At 44.7% G+C, this 16,220-nt stretch overlaps 1 protein-coding gene across 2 annotated transcripts in view; it reads left to right on the plus strand.

Annotated features, from left to right (window-relative positions):
* Positions 1–16,220, plus strand: part of rhbdl3 (rhomboid, veinlet-like 3) — a gene marked incomplete at both ends in the record, with an annotated part of 88,270 nt that overhangs the window by 38,602 nt on the left and 33,448 nt on the right. The window contains one exon of one of the 2 annotated variants that reach the window (XM_083655562.1): positions 15,198–15,377. In XM_083655562.1, the coding sequence (XP_083511688.1) occupies positions 15,198–15,377 (180 nt within the window). The remainder of the gene's footprint in view (positions 1–15,197; positions 15,378–16,220) is intronic. The other variant, XM_083655563.1, reaches the window with a different exon arrangement.

Below are 16,220 nucleotides of genomic sequence, written 5' to 3' on the forward strand. Positions count from 1 at the left end.
TCTGCAGCTATAGAGATTAGCCCAAATGTCGTCTGGACCTAAAAGCATCAAAAGTATCCATCGATCAACTCCAACTCCATTCCCGCGTCAATCAGACTGTAAACAATGAATGAACGCAGCGCACAGAAGCAGAAGTCTTGGTGCGGACGTCCGCTCTACCGGAAACCTCGAAATATTGTCCCTCTCTCTGGGACTCTGGGAACACAGAGATGTGTAGGTAGGTACAGTGTGGCCTAATTGTTGGGCGTTTAATTAGATGTTTGATGTGTTGTAGAATAGAAATCAGACACTAGATGGTCTAATAGGCAGCTTGTTTTGTCTCTGAGTCAGCAGATGTTTTGACTGCACAGCTCTTATAATACTAATAACAGCAACACAGTGGTGGTGCACACTCTGTGACATGACATTAACCTGCTGGACAGACTGCATGCTGCCTGCTCAGACTAGAACAATAATAGTGTATAATATAGCAAATCAATAATGTAGCAATATATTCTCATGCATAAAAGCTAAAGTAAAATAGCGGTTTATAAGAATAATATGACATAGCATAAAGTATAGATTTGAGAATAGTACAGTCCTATCGAATAGCAGCTGCATGCTGAGTTTGCGTTGGCTTTTTTCCCCCAGACGACATGTAATTTAGCTGTGAGAAATAATAATATAATATATGATGTGATATGATATGATACAGCAAATGTAAGCATTTAGAGAGAGAGAGAGGGAGAGAGAGAGAGAGAGGGAGAGAGAGAGAGAGAGGGAGAGAGAGAGAGAGAGAGAGAGAGAGAGAGAGAGAGAGAGAGAGAGAGAGAGAGAGAGAGAGAGAGAGAGAGAGAGAGAGAGAGAGAGAGAGAGAGAGAGAGAGAGAGAGAGAGAGAGAGAGAGAGAAAAACCTAAAGTGAGTTTGTATTCTCTGATGCTCGTTAATGTCAAGCAGTGTTGCCAAAAGCAACTCGTTTCAGTCGGTCTTCTTTATGAGCGCACACATGGACACACACGCACACGCACACACACACACACACACACACGCTACATAATGGGGACTCACTGCAGTCCTTTGTCCTCTCCACCACTATCATTAGAGCCATAACTCCATGTACTGGAGCTCCAGCTGCTTAGGTCACGCATGTCATTGCACCCTGAGTGGGTCCGGTCACGCGTGTTGCAGCCGTGTCATGCCTGTCCCCGCATCGGCCTGTATGATCTGGCCATTAATCAGTGTGACATTATATAGATATCTTCACTGCAACCCCTGGGAGCTAGTGCAGATGCATTGGGTTTATATACCAGATAGACAGAACACTGAATAATCACACACACACACACACACACAGTAAAGTGGGAAGTGGGACTCTGGGACAGAAAGGAAGCGGTGATCTTGACCTAGATGTCTTCAGATGATGCTGTGCTCTTGGGAAGCTGCAGCCCTGACCTGACCGCTTCTTTGCTTATAAACTGTTGCCTTTCTGAAAAGTGAAAATGTCCTTTTCACTGCATGTACATGATGACACACAGCATAGTGAGAGTGACAGTGGGAGAAACCCCACCTGCACCCGCCCCCATCAGACAGGTCACGCATGTTACGCCGCTGAACGGCTGCTTCATGCCTGTTACTGCGTGAACCTGTGTGATTGTGTTATTCGTCACTGTGAAATTAGATGACTTTATCCACCTTATAGTCCATGGGCCAAGGCAAAAATCGGTACCACCTGAGGTGACCGCACGATTTTGTTATTTTTGTCTTCCTACATGTCTCTAGTTTATATTTTGGTATGATAACCCTGCTGATTTGGTAGCTTAAGGATAGTTATCACTCTGTAAACAAACCTACCCCCATATAAATGACAAAACCCTGATTTCTGTGTATTAGTCCAGATGATATGTGAAAATGATGTTCCCTTTTTCGTAAAAGCATGAAACTTGGTACGCTTATAGTTTGGGGCCCTGTACAGTTTCAGAAATTGAGCCATCGCAAAAATGCCTTTTGGCGGCCATTTTAATTCTGCCATAAGAAAATTATGTAGTTTGCATCATATCTCCTGAACCACACATGCTAACACTGAAAAGGAGATGTGTATCCCAACGTTTTCATGGTCAAGGATTACAATGATACCATATAGAACATCATAAACTGTTAAAGTGACTAATCAATGGTGAATTTGATGATGTTGCGAGAAGGAAATGACAGTATCTGATAACCGATGCTATAACTTCAAAGCCATGACCATTCTCTGGCTAAGATGTTTTGATGAGTGATTTGACTTATATAGACCTTTTGTTAAAATAGCGCCCAGGTCCCTCCTAAGGATCCTGGGATTTTCCTTGCCAGATGGCCAAATCCAAGATGGCCACTGGCGCCATGTTAGAAAATTGACTTTTGACCCAGAGCACATAGAATAATGTATGAAGACACTTTTCGGTGTAAGTCAACCACGAGGAATCCGATTCTGACATCAGTTTGACATTATGGCATAGTTTTGACCCAGAATTCCAAGATGGCTGCCATCCAGTATTGTGGAAATGTAACTTTTGAATGGGAAGGTATACTGTGCGTTTGGGGTTTACCACAAGGAAGGAGATTAACAATGGTGGATGATTTGGGAGTCATTTCAGAATTATGTTCACTGAAAATATGTTAATGTCAACACCCATTTTACCTTGGTACTGCTGTACCAACTACCCCCAGGATTTCTTGCATTAAAATATTTAATGAATGTATGACAAGATAACTAAAATAAGCTCTTTTTATTAGCTGTAGCTATAGATTCTGAATCATCAGATTCCGCTCATCATCTTTAGCCAAGTATGCTGTGTCATACCGGTCGATCACACAGATATGTCAACATCACCATGGCGGACAAGGATGATGGATGACACCTTGTGGACATAGTCCGACCACTTGTATGGGGTGCCATCTTGTGTCTGCCAATCCAATTGCTGATGGAGTTGCCATCATCTAGATTCTAGATCATGCCCATGTCAACGAGAGTGATGTAGGGTTCTTGCAGCCCTACAGATTGGAGATAGAGCTTCTTCTAGATGCGCTTGCTCTTCTGCGTCTTCCTGTATGTGATGTTGGAGTTGAATAAGGCCACACATTCATCAAAAACACAATGTTCCAGCAACTCGTGGAGGTTTACAAGTTGACCACAACCAGGTCAATCACTGCCTTGGAGCGCTCCACTCCATCTCAGCAGCTCCTACCTTGAGTTCCTCCCCGGGTAGTCTCACTTGCCAGACTCCTTCCCTACAATGGCAGAGTCTGGCTGCTAATACCTCCACCCTGGTATAGGGGAAAAAGGCTCCGTTCACCTTTACAACTATCCACCAAACGTATCAAGCAGGCCTGCTTTATTGCACAATCCAGATCCAACCGTTTTCAGCATGTAGCAACGAGCTAGCATTGTTGATGTTGTTGTTTCACAGTGGCACAGGCATTTGAGATAGACAGATTCGACACGGAGGGAGTGGAAACGAAATCCATAAATGGTCGCCACCAGTCAGTCAGAGCGGGTTGGAGCATGCATGCAGGGAGGAGGGTGGAAGATGATTGTGATGCTGCAGACGCGAAGTGCCGCTGTGTGTAAATTCAGCTCGAGCAGGACCCTGGCCATTCACACCAGACGCACTGCTTTGCTCCGCGCCGGTGACAACTTGTACTGACTTCCTATCTGGCTTCACACAATCACTCGCGGGTTTCACACAAAAATAGATCAGACGCCGAAACAATCTCTGCATGGGGCGAGCCGGCCGCATCACGGCTGTTCTGCCACGGTCTAATGTGCTAACAAGTGCGCCAAAATGAAACTGGCTGCGCTTCCAGATGCTTCGTCACTTCACAAACGTCACAAAATCAGCCCATGCTGCAGGAGAGGAGAAGTTGACCAGATTCTTGCAAGTCCCGGGGGCCCTATCTTCGCAAAAGCGGTACGCCGCGCGGAATGCAAATTGGGGGCGTGCACAAGCGCATGCCTGTTATAATTTTACTGGACATAGGCGTGCCACAATCAGCCATTTCTGCTCAGAATACGGGGCAGCACCTCTTACACGCTAAAAAAAGCACCTCTTACGCGCTAAATACTCTGCTGCGCTTGAGCGCACCATAATCTCTATGCTGTGCAGCGCAGCGCAGAGTAAAATTCCTTTTGGATATGTCATTACACACGGATGTGCCCACGCCAGGACATCAAATTCTGCTGCTAAAATTGGATATTAGCAGATAATTCAGTGAGGCAATGCAATCAACTATAACTCACTGAGAAACTTTTATCACATCGCAAAGAGGGAAATTAATTGAGAAAACTTGTTGGACAATGGACATAGGCTATTCACTTTCACCTTTCCCATAGTCTCGCTGGCCAGCCTCCCCTCCCACGCAGGTCTCCATAGTGGGATTGCGATGGGCAGCGCTTAGCGGCAGTGCCCTTGGAAAATAGTTTCCAACAATCCAACTTGCCCTTTTCAGCGTGTAGCAACGAGCTAGCGTGTAGGTTTCTGCCGTTAGCTTGCTAGCTAGTTAGCGTTGTTGTTTTCACTGAGGCGGCAGGGCACTATTTACAGCGACACAGCGACAGGGAGGAGGGAGCGGAAGCTGCTCTGATTGACGTGGTCGGAGCCAATGACAGAGTTTGTAATAAGCCGGGAGCAGACATCCGGCACCCACTGAAACAGTCGCTCCAATGGGATAGCAGCTGTAGAGCAGGGGAGGGCTTATCCCAGTTGCCTGTTTCCGTGGCGCCAGACTCCTCTCCCGGTAGGGAGGGGAGACTGGCCAGCGAGACTAACATAATTATGAAATTACCCTCAAAACACAATAATTGTCATTACTAAACCATGTTTGGTAGGCATGGATTTGCAATTAAAATAGCTATAATTCACCATTGTTAATCTCCGTCCTCCCTAAAAATGGTAAACCCCAAACACCACATACGTATATGTTGCCATTCAAAAGTTAAGTTTTCACGCTACTGGATGGTAGCCATCTTGGAATTGTGGGTCAAAATTATGACAGAATGTTAAACTGATGTCAGAATCAGATTCTTTGTGGTTGACTTACACCGAAAAGTGTCTTCATACATTATTCTAGGTGTGCTCTGGTTCAAAAGAAAATTTTCCAAGATTGTACCAGTGGCCATCTTGGATTTGGCCATCTGGCAGAAAGTCGGAGGATGTTTGGGAGGGGCCTGGGGGCTATTTTAACAAAAGGCCCATAGAAGTCAAATTACTCATCAAAAAATCTTAGCCAGAGAGTGGTCATGGAATTGAGGTTATAGCATCAGTTATCAGAAACTGTGATTTCCTTCTCACGTCATTAAATTCACCATTGATTAGTTACTTTAACAGTTTATGATGTTCTATATAGTATCATTGTAATCCTTGACCATGAAAACATAGGGATAGACATCACCTTTTCTGTGTTATCATGTGTGGTTCAGGAGATATGATGCAAACTACATAATTCACTTATGGCGGAATTAAAATGGCCACCGCGAGGCATTTTTGTGATGGCTTAATTTCTGAAGATTTACAGGGCCCCAAACTATATGTGTACCAAGTTTCATGCATTTATGAAAAAGTGAACATGATTTTCACATATCATCTGGACTAATACACAGAAATCAGGGTTTTGTCATTTATATGGGAGAAGGTTTTTTACAGAGTGATAACTATCAATAAGCTACCAGATTGGCAGGGTTATCATACCAAAATATAAACTAGAGACATGTAGGAAGACAAAAATACAAAAATTGCGCGGTCCCCTTAGGTGGTACCGATTTCACCATTGGCCCATGGACTAATTGCATTGTATCCTTCTCAAAACACCACTTAATTCACCATTAACTATTCATGTGAACAGTTTATGATGTTGTATAGGGTGTCATTGTAATCCCTGACCATGAAAACATAGGGGTAGACATCACATTTTCTGCGTTATCATGTGTGGTTCAGGAGATATGATGAAATCAGGGTTTTGTGATTTTTTGGGGGTAGGTTTGTTTACAGAGTGATAACTATCCTTAAGCTACCAAATCGGAAGGGTTATCATACCAAAATATAAACTAGAGACATGTAGGAAGACAAAAATAACAAAATCGTGCGGTCACCTCAGGTGGTACCGATATGTCAAAATTTGAGCCTTGGCCCATGGACTATTATGTTCCAACACAGTGGTCAGCCAGTTACTTCCTGTTGTGTTTACACTTCCTGTGACAGTAGTACAGTACTAGTGAGCAGGCAAAACAGACGGTGTTTAGAACAGGAAGTCATAACACAACTGGGTCAAGTGGGCGGGGCTACATAAGGTGAATAGCGGATGCGACTTTAATTTCCCGTCAGTTGCGTTTCACAACATCTTCTGCAGCAGACAGTGGAGTGGAGAGCGATTGGAATGACTGGCGAGTAGGGGTGTCACGATACACTCAGTTCACGATACGATACAATACACGATACTGGGTTCACGCTAACGATACGATACGATATTTTAACAATATTTGTTATCCTCCACGCTAATTTGAGTAATTTCACCATTTTCATCCTCCGTGTGTCTGTAACGTCCCTCATCTGTTCAAACAAAGCAATGAAAAGGAGAGCGAGCATGCAATCAGATGCAGATCAGTGCCACCATGTTCAGCTTCTTTTTCTCGCGATATGAGGTTTCATCTCAACGATACATATTGTCACGTTTTGATATCGCGATATATTGTGGGACGATATATTGTGACATCCCTACTGGCGACGAGTGAATTAAAGAGGGGATGGCAAGCAGCAAGGGTCATCCTACCAATTGGAAGTCGTCGTGTTGTGATTATATGCAGCCAATCAGCCAATCAGCTGAGAAGCTGCCAGGGTGCGCATCCTGTCTGAAATGTTGATATGATGAGCCTGTTCTCCTGCTTTGCCCGGTGAGCCTGGTGCTGGAAGCGCTGAAGGTTTTGGATTCCGTTTTCTGCTGAGGTGGCATGATTTAGAGACGCAACTTTACCGTCAGCGATACAGCTACTGACTGGGAAGCACACGCTCTAGTTTTTCAGATGTTACACAGGACAAAAATAGGGGAGAATAGATTGGAAAAAAAGAAGCTTTGTAAGTATACATTTATCTGGAATTTGAGAGGGTATGGTTCCGACGGTTCAAATCTTGCACACAGAGAGTACCGGTAATTCAGACTGAATTATTATAGTCTCAGTCTAGACTAATAGACTAATTTCACCTAATTTGTAATGGCATACTTACTGTATCTAACAAGGTGCATTGCCATTTTACAGCACTTTATAAGTTATGAAGTGTATTCCTCCGAATAGAGAGCCAAAGTGACCGCCTACTTCCTGCTTCAGCACTGTACCAGAGATTTTTATCCGCCATTTATTTTCCCATAGACATCGCGTAAAATGCTTATAAAAATAGTTTTACTTGGTCAAACCAAACGGTTCAGCTATATTTAGAATCGGGAGAGACCATAGAACATTTCACTCGGACCAAAACTTAAAAAAACTACATCGAAAAAATATTTTCTTTAAATCCGCATTTTTTTTTTAACGTTTTGCTCCACGTGAAATGTTATGTGGTCTCTCCTGTTTCTAAATATATCTGAACCGTTTGGTTTGAACTAGTGAAACTATTTTTTATACGCATTTTATGAAATGTCTATGGGAAAATAAATGGCGGATGAAAATCTCTGGTACAGTGCTGAAGCAGGAAGTGACGTTCACTTTGACTCTCTATACAACTGCAATTTATCAAGAGTGCAGCAAGTGGAGTCTATCAATCTCTACTGAGTCAACTATCTGCGTGAGTAGAAGTTGTTTTTAAATGCTACTGCTTCATTAATTCTCTTATTCTTTCCTCTTGTGCGCTAGCCTGGGTGAACCCAGCCTCCACGTGACCTCTATGTGCTATTACGCTACAGGCATAGCCTGTGACGTCACATTGAAGGCTGGGTTTACCCAGGCTACTTGTACGCTAAACTCCCATTGGCTGTTGCCAGAATCTCTCAGAGATCTCTCGGGATCTCTGAGACAGATTTCAGTCTTGGCGAGTCTTAACCGCTTGACACTGCATGATTATGGCCAGATTGCAAAATCAAACACATTTGACAAAATCTTCTTCAGGTCCAGATGTGTCTTTTTGAGGACCAAAAAACAACAACAACCATGAGGCACGAGTACTGGGATGGTGTAGTCAGGCTTAGAATCTGCAGACAAAAAAATCTAGTGTGACCTAATAGCCTTTAGCAGAGCGATCCACCAGGACACTGATATGACAAATGATAGGCTATATTCTACATCTGTTTTTTTTTAGAAGTTCTTATTTGTGCTGAACATTGTCAAATGCAGGCATACATTTTCATTCACAAAATCAGGCTTCCCTCAAGCACAGCATGGCTTCTGTATGACACCTTTTAGTTGCACACACGCTACACACTGGCAGGCAGACACATGTTAGGTTATCACACACTCCACTCTTGGTGTCGTGTCACTATACACTCTTAGTTAGTACATGACAAGTTATTCAGTGCAAGTGATGTAGCTGTAAGAGGATTTGAGTTTTGTGTTAGCAGCCAAGGCAAGGATACAGTTGATATCTGATATATATCTGATATCTGTCTCTCCCAGTTAACTCGGGTCTCTCTCCATTCACTTTTCACTTCCCAAGCGGAACTGTTCCACAGAACGGCTCCTGGACAGTGACCCGTACTCGTCTGGGTCAAATGTCAAAGGTCACCGACAGTCCTACAGGTCAGCCAGGGCGGAGATACTCAGTAGTCAAGTTGATCAAATAGTCTCAAGCGACCTCCTGCCCGGCCTTTCTCTTTCTCTCAGTTTGAGGTGATTTGATGGGCGGGGGCGACCCAGGAGAACAGCTCAATGGTTTGTAAATAGCCCTGTAATAAATAAACCCCTGGACAAGCTGCAGATGCCTTTTTCTGCTTCAGTTTAAACCACTTGATAGGATACTAAGATCATTAAAAGGTGCAGCAACAAAGAGATGAGAGAAGCACAGAGAGGATTTATAGGCCGGAGAGATAGTTTGAATATTCTGTGCCCCTGTCAAGCCTCATTCTAAACTCCTGCGTATCATATTTGAACTTGTTTTGAGTGTATTTTTCACTGTAGCCTTTTGTCTATTCATTTCTCCAGGCAGGCACACAGTGTGAGCTTGACTACTTGGTGAACTCCCAAACCCCCACAACTGCCTATATATACCCTCCAGCTGCTTAATATGCAGCTTTATGAAAATGAGGATGAGATGCAGAACCTCCCATTGTGCCCAATCTACTCCACACCCCCTCCCCCCCCACCTCACCCACAGCCCAACCCACCCGATACCCCGCCCACCTCACCCACAGCCCCAACCCACCCACACCCCCACACCCCCCCCCCCACCTCACCCACACCCCAACCCTCCACAGAGACCAGGCTATGGAGATGTATTTTGCCTTTGTTATGTGGTATTTATGTCCTCTGTGGGATTTGTGTGTGTGTGTGTGTGTGTGTGTGTGTGTGTGTGTGTGTGTGTGTGTGTGTGTGTGTGTGTGTGTGTGTGTGTGTGTGTGTGTGTGTGTGCGCGTGAAATACAGGGCATTGTTTTAGCTGGGCTACTAATATTCTTAACGCTCACAAAATCAAAGAGTGGGGGCAGATATGCATATTTTAATCTGAGGGATTAGTATCACACTCCTGTTGTTGTTGTTCACAAAAGTGAACAGCAGCACAGACAATGAAATCAAAAACTTCTGGCATAACAATTCAATCAAATTCAGAGGATGATAAATGCATATACATGCCCAAGTTCAATACTTAGCAGTAAAGCAAGTACACCGCATTAGCCAGAATTCTTCACGACCAAGCGAAGCCGTTCGCCATGCATTGCAAAATGTAAATGGGCACCAGGCTTGGATGGATGTTGTGAGGAGGGAGTGGTGTATCATGTGGTGTCGTTGCAGTTAGAGGAAATGCCCACTAATTGGAGTGAGCGGATTGGGTAAACCTTGCATGAAATTGCTGTTAGCCGTCCATTGTGGAGTGTGGGTCCCTCTGCACTCAACCCTGCCGGAGAGCCTGTTGACTGCACAGAGAGCTCACTCAACTATGAAGCCGGGCGGTGCAAGCTGGAGCGCGGGGGGGGGGGGGGGGGGGGGGGGGGGGGTTTGTGTTGCGAGTGTTATGCGTTACATTGTTACATTGTTACATTGTTACATTGTTACGTCGTTGCATGTTGGGAGAAAATAATCTAAAATGATATGGCTGCATGTGTTTGAGAGTGACAGTGAAAGAGATGATGGGGGCAAATTAACACAATGAATCAAATAGATTTGTGTTTGTTTGTTTGGGGGGGGCTTGTGTGTGTTTGTCTGGGGGAGAAAGTGAGAGTCAACGAGAGGGGCCTGAATGTAGGGTAAAGGGGTGTTTCTGCGTGGGGTGGGGCCTAGAGAGGGCTGGCTGGGGGTTTAGGGGTGTGTGTGTGTGTGTGTGTGTGTGTGTGTGTGTGTGTGTGTGTGTGTGTGTGTGTGTGTGTGTGTGTGTGTGTGTGAGTGTGTGTGATAGGGGGGCGGTGGTGGAGGTCTTTGGATTGGACTGTAATCCTAATAGTCCTGCATGCAAATAACCCTTCACAGTCTGGGACAGACTATGTGACAGCAAGCAACACAAACACACACACTCATTTACTCACTCTCTCACTCACACACACACACACACTCTCACACACTCTCTCTCACACACTCTCTCTCACACACACACACACACACACACACTGAGTGGTGGGACTGGCTTTGGCGGACGTGACTTCATCATGACAAAATGTTCTCGGCGGAAACTGGCTGATTTACTGCAAGAGAAGGTTGGTTCACTCAGAGCTTAGATTCACTTTTTATGCATCTGTGTGTATGTGTGTGTGTGTGTGTGTGTGTGTGTGTGTGTGTGTGTGTGTGTGTGTGTGTGTGTGTGTGTGTGTGTGTGTGTGTGTGTGTGTGTGTGCGTGCGTGCGTGAGAGAGATGTTTGGGGACAGATCTATGTGTTGTTTGCATGTTGGACTCCATGCTGCAAAGTCTCTATGTTTGAATGACAGCAGTGCCAAGTGCAGTCAAGAGCTGTTTGCAATGCCAAACATAATTTTCAAAGTCCAAAAAAATGTCTCTGGTTCTTTAAGGAATTTAAAAATGAATTCCTGCAACATTTGGTTTCTTCCTCCTCTTCTTCTGTTGGATGCCATGTGGCAGATGGCATATTTCTGACTCACTGTCTTGCATAGCTTACTTCAGCTATGGTTACACTTGTGATCTTAAGATTGGACTTTTGCCATCCAATAAATCACACCAGGATGTATGGTCTGCATGCATGGTCCGGAGGTGGGTACAGTTTTATTGTGATTGATAACGTGTATGTCGTGTGCAGCCCGCACCACTGTCATGCTAACCTAGCTAGCGAAGGCGCTGACGCTAGCGTCAATGTTAGTGCTACTAAAGTTGTCAGAGGTGTCACCTCCGACACAATGTTGTTATCCAACATTTGGGTGCCATGGTATTCCCGAATGTTGCGTAGTTTCCAATACCGAGCCCTTATTCACATGCCAGTGCCGAAGTTTAAGCTCAAACACAGCCTTCTTCGGCTGTGTCAATTCGGGTTCAACTGCTCCACAGCGCCAGATGTATCGGTTCGGTGCTCAGTGGTGCGAGGGTGTACTCAGAGGTGTAGTGCTATCTAGAGAAGTGGGGGAACGCACCTATATGGGGAACACCTGCACACGCACAGGTCCCAACAAAGCCCCCCCCCCGCACGCACACACGCTAACGTTCACGCAGCCTATTCATTAATTAATCGTTCGGGGCGGGCAATTGCTTATACCAACGAATTAAACGAGCAAACTCACAGATTCCTCAAGTGCTGCAAACCACTGTCACTGTGTCCTCTATAAACACTGCAGAAGCCCGTGACATTTGCAGCTCTGAAACTAAAATACGTATATGGGCACAGCAGAGCAGAGTCAGTTATCAGCACAAACAGCTAAACAATCTCTCAACCAGCGATCACACAAGTTGCACAACTGGCATCTGGCGATGCAAATTGCAATGAGGTGATTAACGCTAACTTTTGATTCAACCGCGTTGAAAAGAAACACGCTTTTAACATTGTTTCTTCATGCTTGTAAACGTACCTTTTTAGCAGCTGGTCCGAAAAATGAAAGGATGTTTGGCTGCCTTTTTCATCTTTACTTGTTATAGTGAGGTACTGGTGGAAAAAAATATATTTTGATGCTGAAAAAGCCAGTATGTTTCAGTATAGCTTTTATTAAACTGAGGTTTCCCCCGCGCTGTAGTTAGGGTGGAATGTTTCCTTTTCCTTCAAGCCACGAGTTGATGCTGTGTGAATCATTCAGCCCACCTTAAATATAGTTAAGGTGGAATGTTTCCTTCTTTCTTCAAGCCGCGAGTTGATGCTGTGTGAATAATTCAGCCCACCTTAAATATAGTTAAGGTGGAATGTTTCCTTCTATCTTCAAGCCGCGAGTTGATGCTGTGTGAATAATTCAGCCCACCTTAAATATAGGACAAATGACAACGTTGTCAAGTTTCACTCGTTTTATTGGCTGGACATGCACACACACACTGACACACACAAAACACCCCTTGGAGAAGTATGGGAACGCCGTTCCCACGCGTTCTGCCGGGACTACACCTATGGGTGTACTGCAGTTTACAATTTAGAGCGTCGGCTGCGCTTCCTTGAATATCGTGGATATAAGACTCGATGCTACTTGCTGTAGCCCCTTTTTTTTATCCTGTACACATTCATCTGCCCATTTATGGATGTGATCAAACGAAATTGGTGTGACAACTCAAACGTTTGGTCTACTGCTCCATGTTCAGACATGCTTATCAATGGGTTTAGATGAGAGCCTCTCTGGTTTTCCCAACCAGCTGGTTACGTCATTCCAAGATGGCTGCACTGTAAATATGGTCCATTGGCTTTAAAGGGGAGAATCATGGCCGTTAGGTAACATTTGGGAAAAACAACATTTGACCCTCCTCTGCGCTGTCATTTGGAAGAGCACAGAGCACCTGCTGCCAGCTGGGCTTTACTCAGCTTCTCTGCCAACACGGGCATATGGCAAACACACGCATGGACACACACACACACACGCACACGCACGCACACGCACGCGCACGCACGCACACGCACACACACACACACACACACACACACACACACACACACACACACACACACACACACAGTTTCCGGTTCAGGGGTACGGGAATCGGGTGCTCTGCTTATTTTGTCTGAATGTCACATCCTTATGCATGAATGCATCGTATTTACACACACGCACACGCACATACACATACACAGAGTAGACACACACACACACGCACACACACACACACACATACACACACACACACACAGACACGCACGCGCACATACACAGACACAGAGTAGACACACACACACACACACACACAGACACACACACACACACACACACACACACACACACACACACGCGCACATACACATACACAGAGTAGACACACACACACACACACACACACACACACACAGCTGTCTTCTGCCTGTATTCACAAACAACCTGACATTCAACTCAACCATCCGAGTCCCTGGAATACCGTATTCCAGCCAGGCCAGGTCATCCTCAGCTGAACAGATAACTCAGACACAGCCTTCTCTCTCCCTCTCTCTCCCCCTCTCTCTCTCTCCCTCTCTCCCTCTCTCCCTCTCTCTCTCCCTCTCTCTCTCTCTCCCTCTCTCCCTCTCTCCCTCTCTCCCTCTCTCTCTCTCTCTCTCTCTCTCTCTCTCTCTCTCCCTCTCCCTCTCTGTCTTTATTTATCTAGAGATCGAGAGCAACTCGCTTCGTAGCATTCCAGGTGGAATTATTGGATGTGAGGAAGTTAGTTAGTTGGTTGTACTTTATTGTCCACAAGGGAAATTCATCTTGTTCAAGTCAGTACAAGGAAACAAGACAATGTCTTAAAAAAAAGGTGGATAAGATCGCAGCATACAAAAAAAACATCACAGCAAAAGACCACAGTAACATACATTATTTAGATCAAAAAGTTGGAAAAGTTCTCTGTGTGCACTTGCATGCCTGCATGGAGGGGGGGTTAGGTTTTCCTGGCGTAGCAGGGGGTGGGGTGGGGTGGGGGGTGGGGTCAAAGGGTACAGGGGGGGGGAGGGGTTATGTTTGTTAATGAGCCTGATAGCAGAGGGGATGAAGCTGGCCCCTCCCCCTGTCTGTTTTAAATATAGGGGCGGCATATCTCCTACCAGAGGGCAGGATCTGAAAGCAGGTGCTGAGGTTATGAGTTACGCCCCTCACCATCTTACTTCCAGGAAGGAGGTAAAGGCTATATATCCACTGAAGCCATTGTGTTCTGAAGCGATACTGTCGGTCTGTGTAAACGACCACCTTTTGGGTTGATCTCTCTGGAGTGAGTAACGTTGAGTAACGTTGCAAATACACACGCTCCGAACAGAGCTTGTGTATTTGTATTTGTGTATTTCCGCTCTGAACGGTCTAATCTGTTAACAAGGCTGCCCAAAATGAATACTGGCTGCACTTCGCAGCTATTTCACGGCGCTTCAGCGTCTGGTGTGTTTTCCACTCAGACGTGTGAAGGAAAGAAAAGAGTGTGTGGGAGTGGGCCAAGATGTCAGAGGTGAACAAAACATCTTTTCCCATTCAAGTGTCAAGTGATCACTGAATACGTTTCACTCTGAAGCTCTTTAGAACTGTTCAGCTCTTTGAATAATCTCTGGTAAAACAAAAAAAAATAGCCTGTGGTTAAATGCAGGGCCCCCGCTGTCATTTCAAAGTAAAATGCAAAGCTGTTAAAAGTTACTGCCTCGTCTCAATAGTTGGGCTTCTTCAGAGCAATTAGGGTTGCTCGAACTGTGACTTAAAAAGCTGGTTTCTTTGGCTTTGGAAGAGGAAAGTATGCACAATGACCTCTGGTGAACTTCTGGCTCTTTTTGTTGGTATCTGCTGCTTCGTTCAGTGTGCTGCATGTGTGTTATGCTTGTGAAATACTGTGAGTCGTGTTCAGTTTGCTTCAACTAAAGATCTGAGTCCATTCTAGTCTGTTCTAACTCTTATTTGATATCCTACTACTACGGTACTACTAATCACAACCTGCATCCAGCCTGAGTCATTTTGCACTGTGTGTGTTCTTCTGCAGTATGACCCAGAGAGCTCGGGCTTCATCAGCACCGAGCGCTTCAGGGACTTGCTGGCGGCCCACGGCTCCGAGCTCGACCCCCACAAGCTGGAGGTCCTGCTGGCCCTCGCCGACGGCAACGCAGACGGAAAGATCTGCTACCAGGACTTTGTCAACCTGGTGAGATGTTTGCACCTTCCAGTGACATTCACCAACTGTGTCGTTCAGTCCGACGTGTATCTGTAGGGCCATCTGAGATCCATTTCATTTCGTTCAAAAAACTTTTTTTCATGTACATTTTTTATCCCGTTTTAATTTTAATTTAGGGGATATGATGCTTTTTGGTTGATCTTTTTCCTTGATGATTTGGCTCTATCAGACATGTGTCTCAAAGTGAAAACCAAGTTGTGAGGTGACGTAAGGGTCCCACGTAAGGCCGACCCCCGTATCAAAACACCCCGATCGAAAACAGAATTATTTCTCTAGGCCTATTTCACAATTATGAAATCATTAATACTGCAATAATTAGGTCTACTTTGGATTTTGACAATTAGGCCTCCTTTTATCAATTTCAGTCAAATTATGGAAAATTCTGCAATAGTCCATGTTTTACAGTTGATTCTATTTTTATTAACCAATTCCATGTGCTCCATGTGTGGTCCATCCAAATTTTCTTCTGCATTGCGGAAATCATATGGCTCTATATCTTTACAGTAGCTATATTTTCTAGGGATGGGACGATATATAGAAGGATTCAAGCATGTTTATTGTCATTCCAGAACATGTTGTGATGAACATGAGAGCGAACAAAATGGAGTACTCAGTAATAAAATCAAGAGCAACGCACACAATAAAATGACACTATAAAGAAAGCACACAATGAAAACAATATAAGTGTATTATATGTTAACTAAGTATATGTTAACTGTCCAAATCTAAGAAAAATAAACAAAGTGGCCAAGTGGGCCTAAATTGCCGCATGCCCTCATTGCCCTGATCCTGCTATTAGAATGGTTCAAGTAAAGGTAAATTTGATTATAGGGT

The sequence above is a fragment of the Poromitra crassiceps genome (genome assembly GCF_964638095.1).
Source record: "Poromitra crassiceps genome assembly, chromosome: 19".
In the NCBI taxonomy this organism is placed as follows: domain Eukaryota; kingdom Metazoa; phylum Chordata; class Actinopteri; order Beryciformes; family Melamphaidae; genus Poromitra; species Poromitra crassiceps.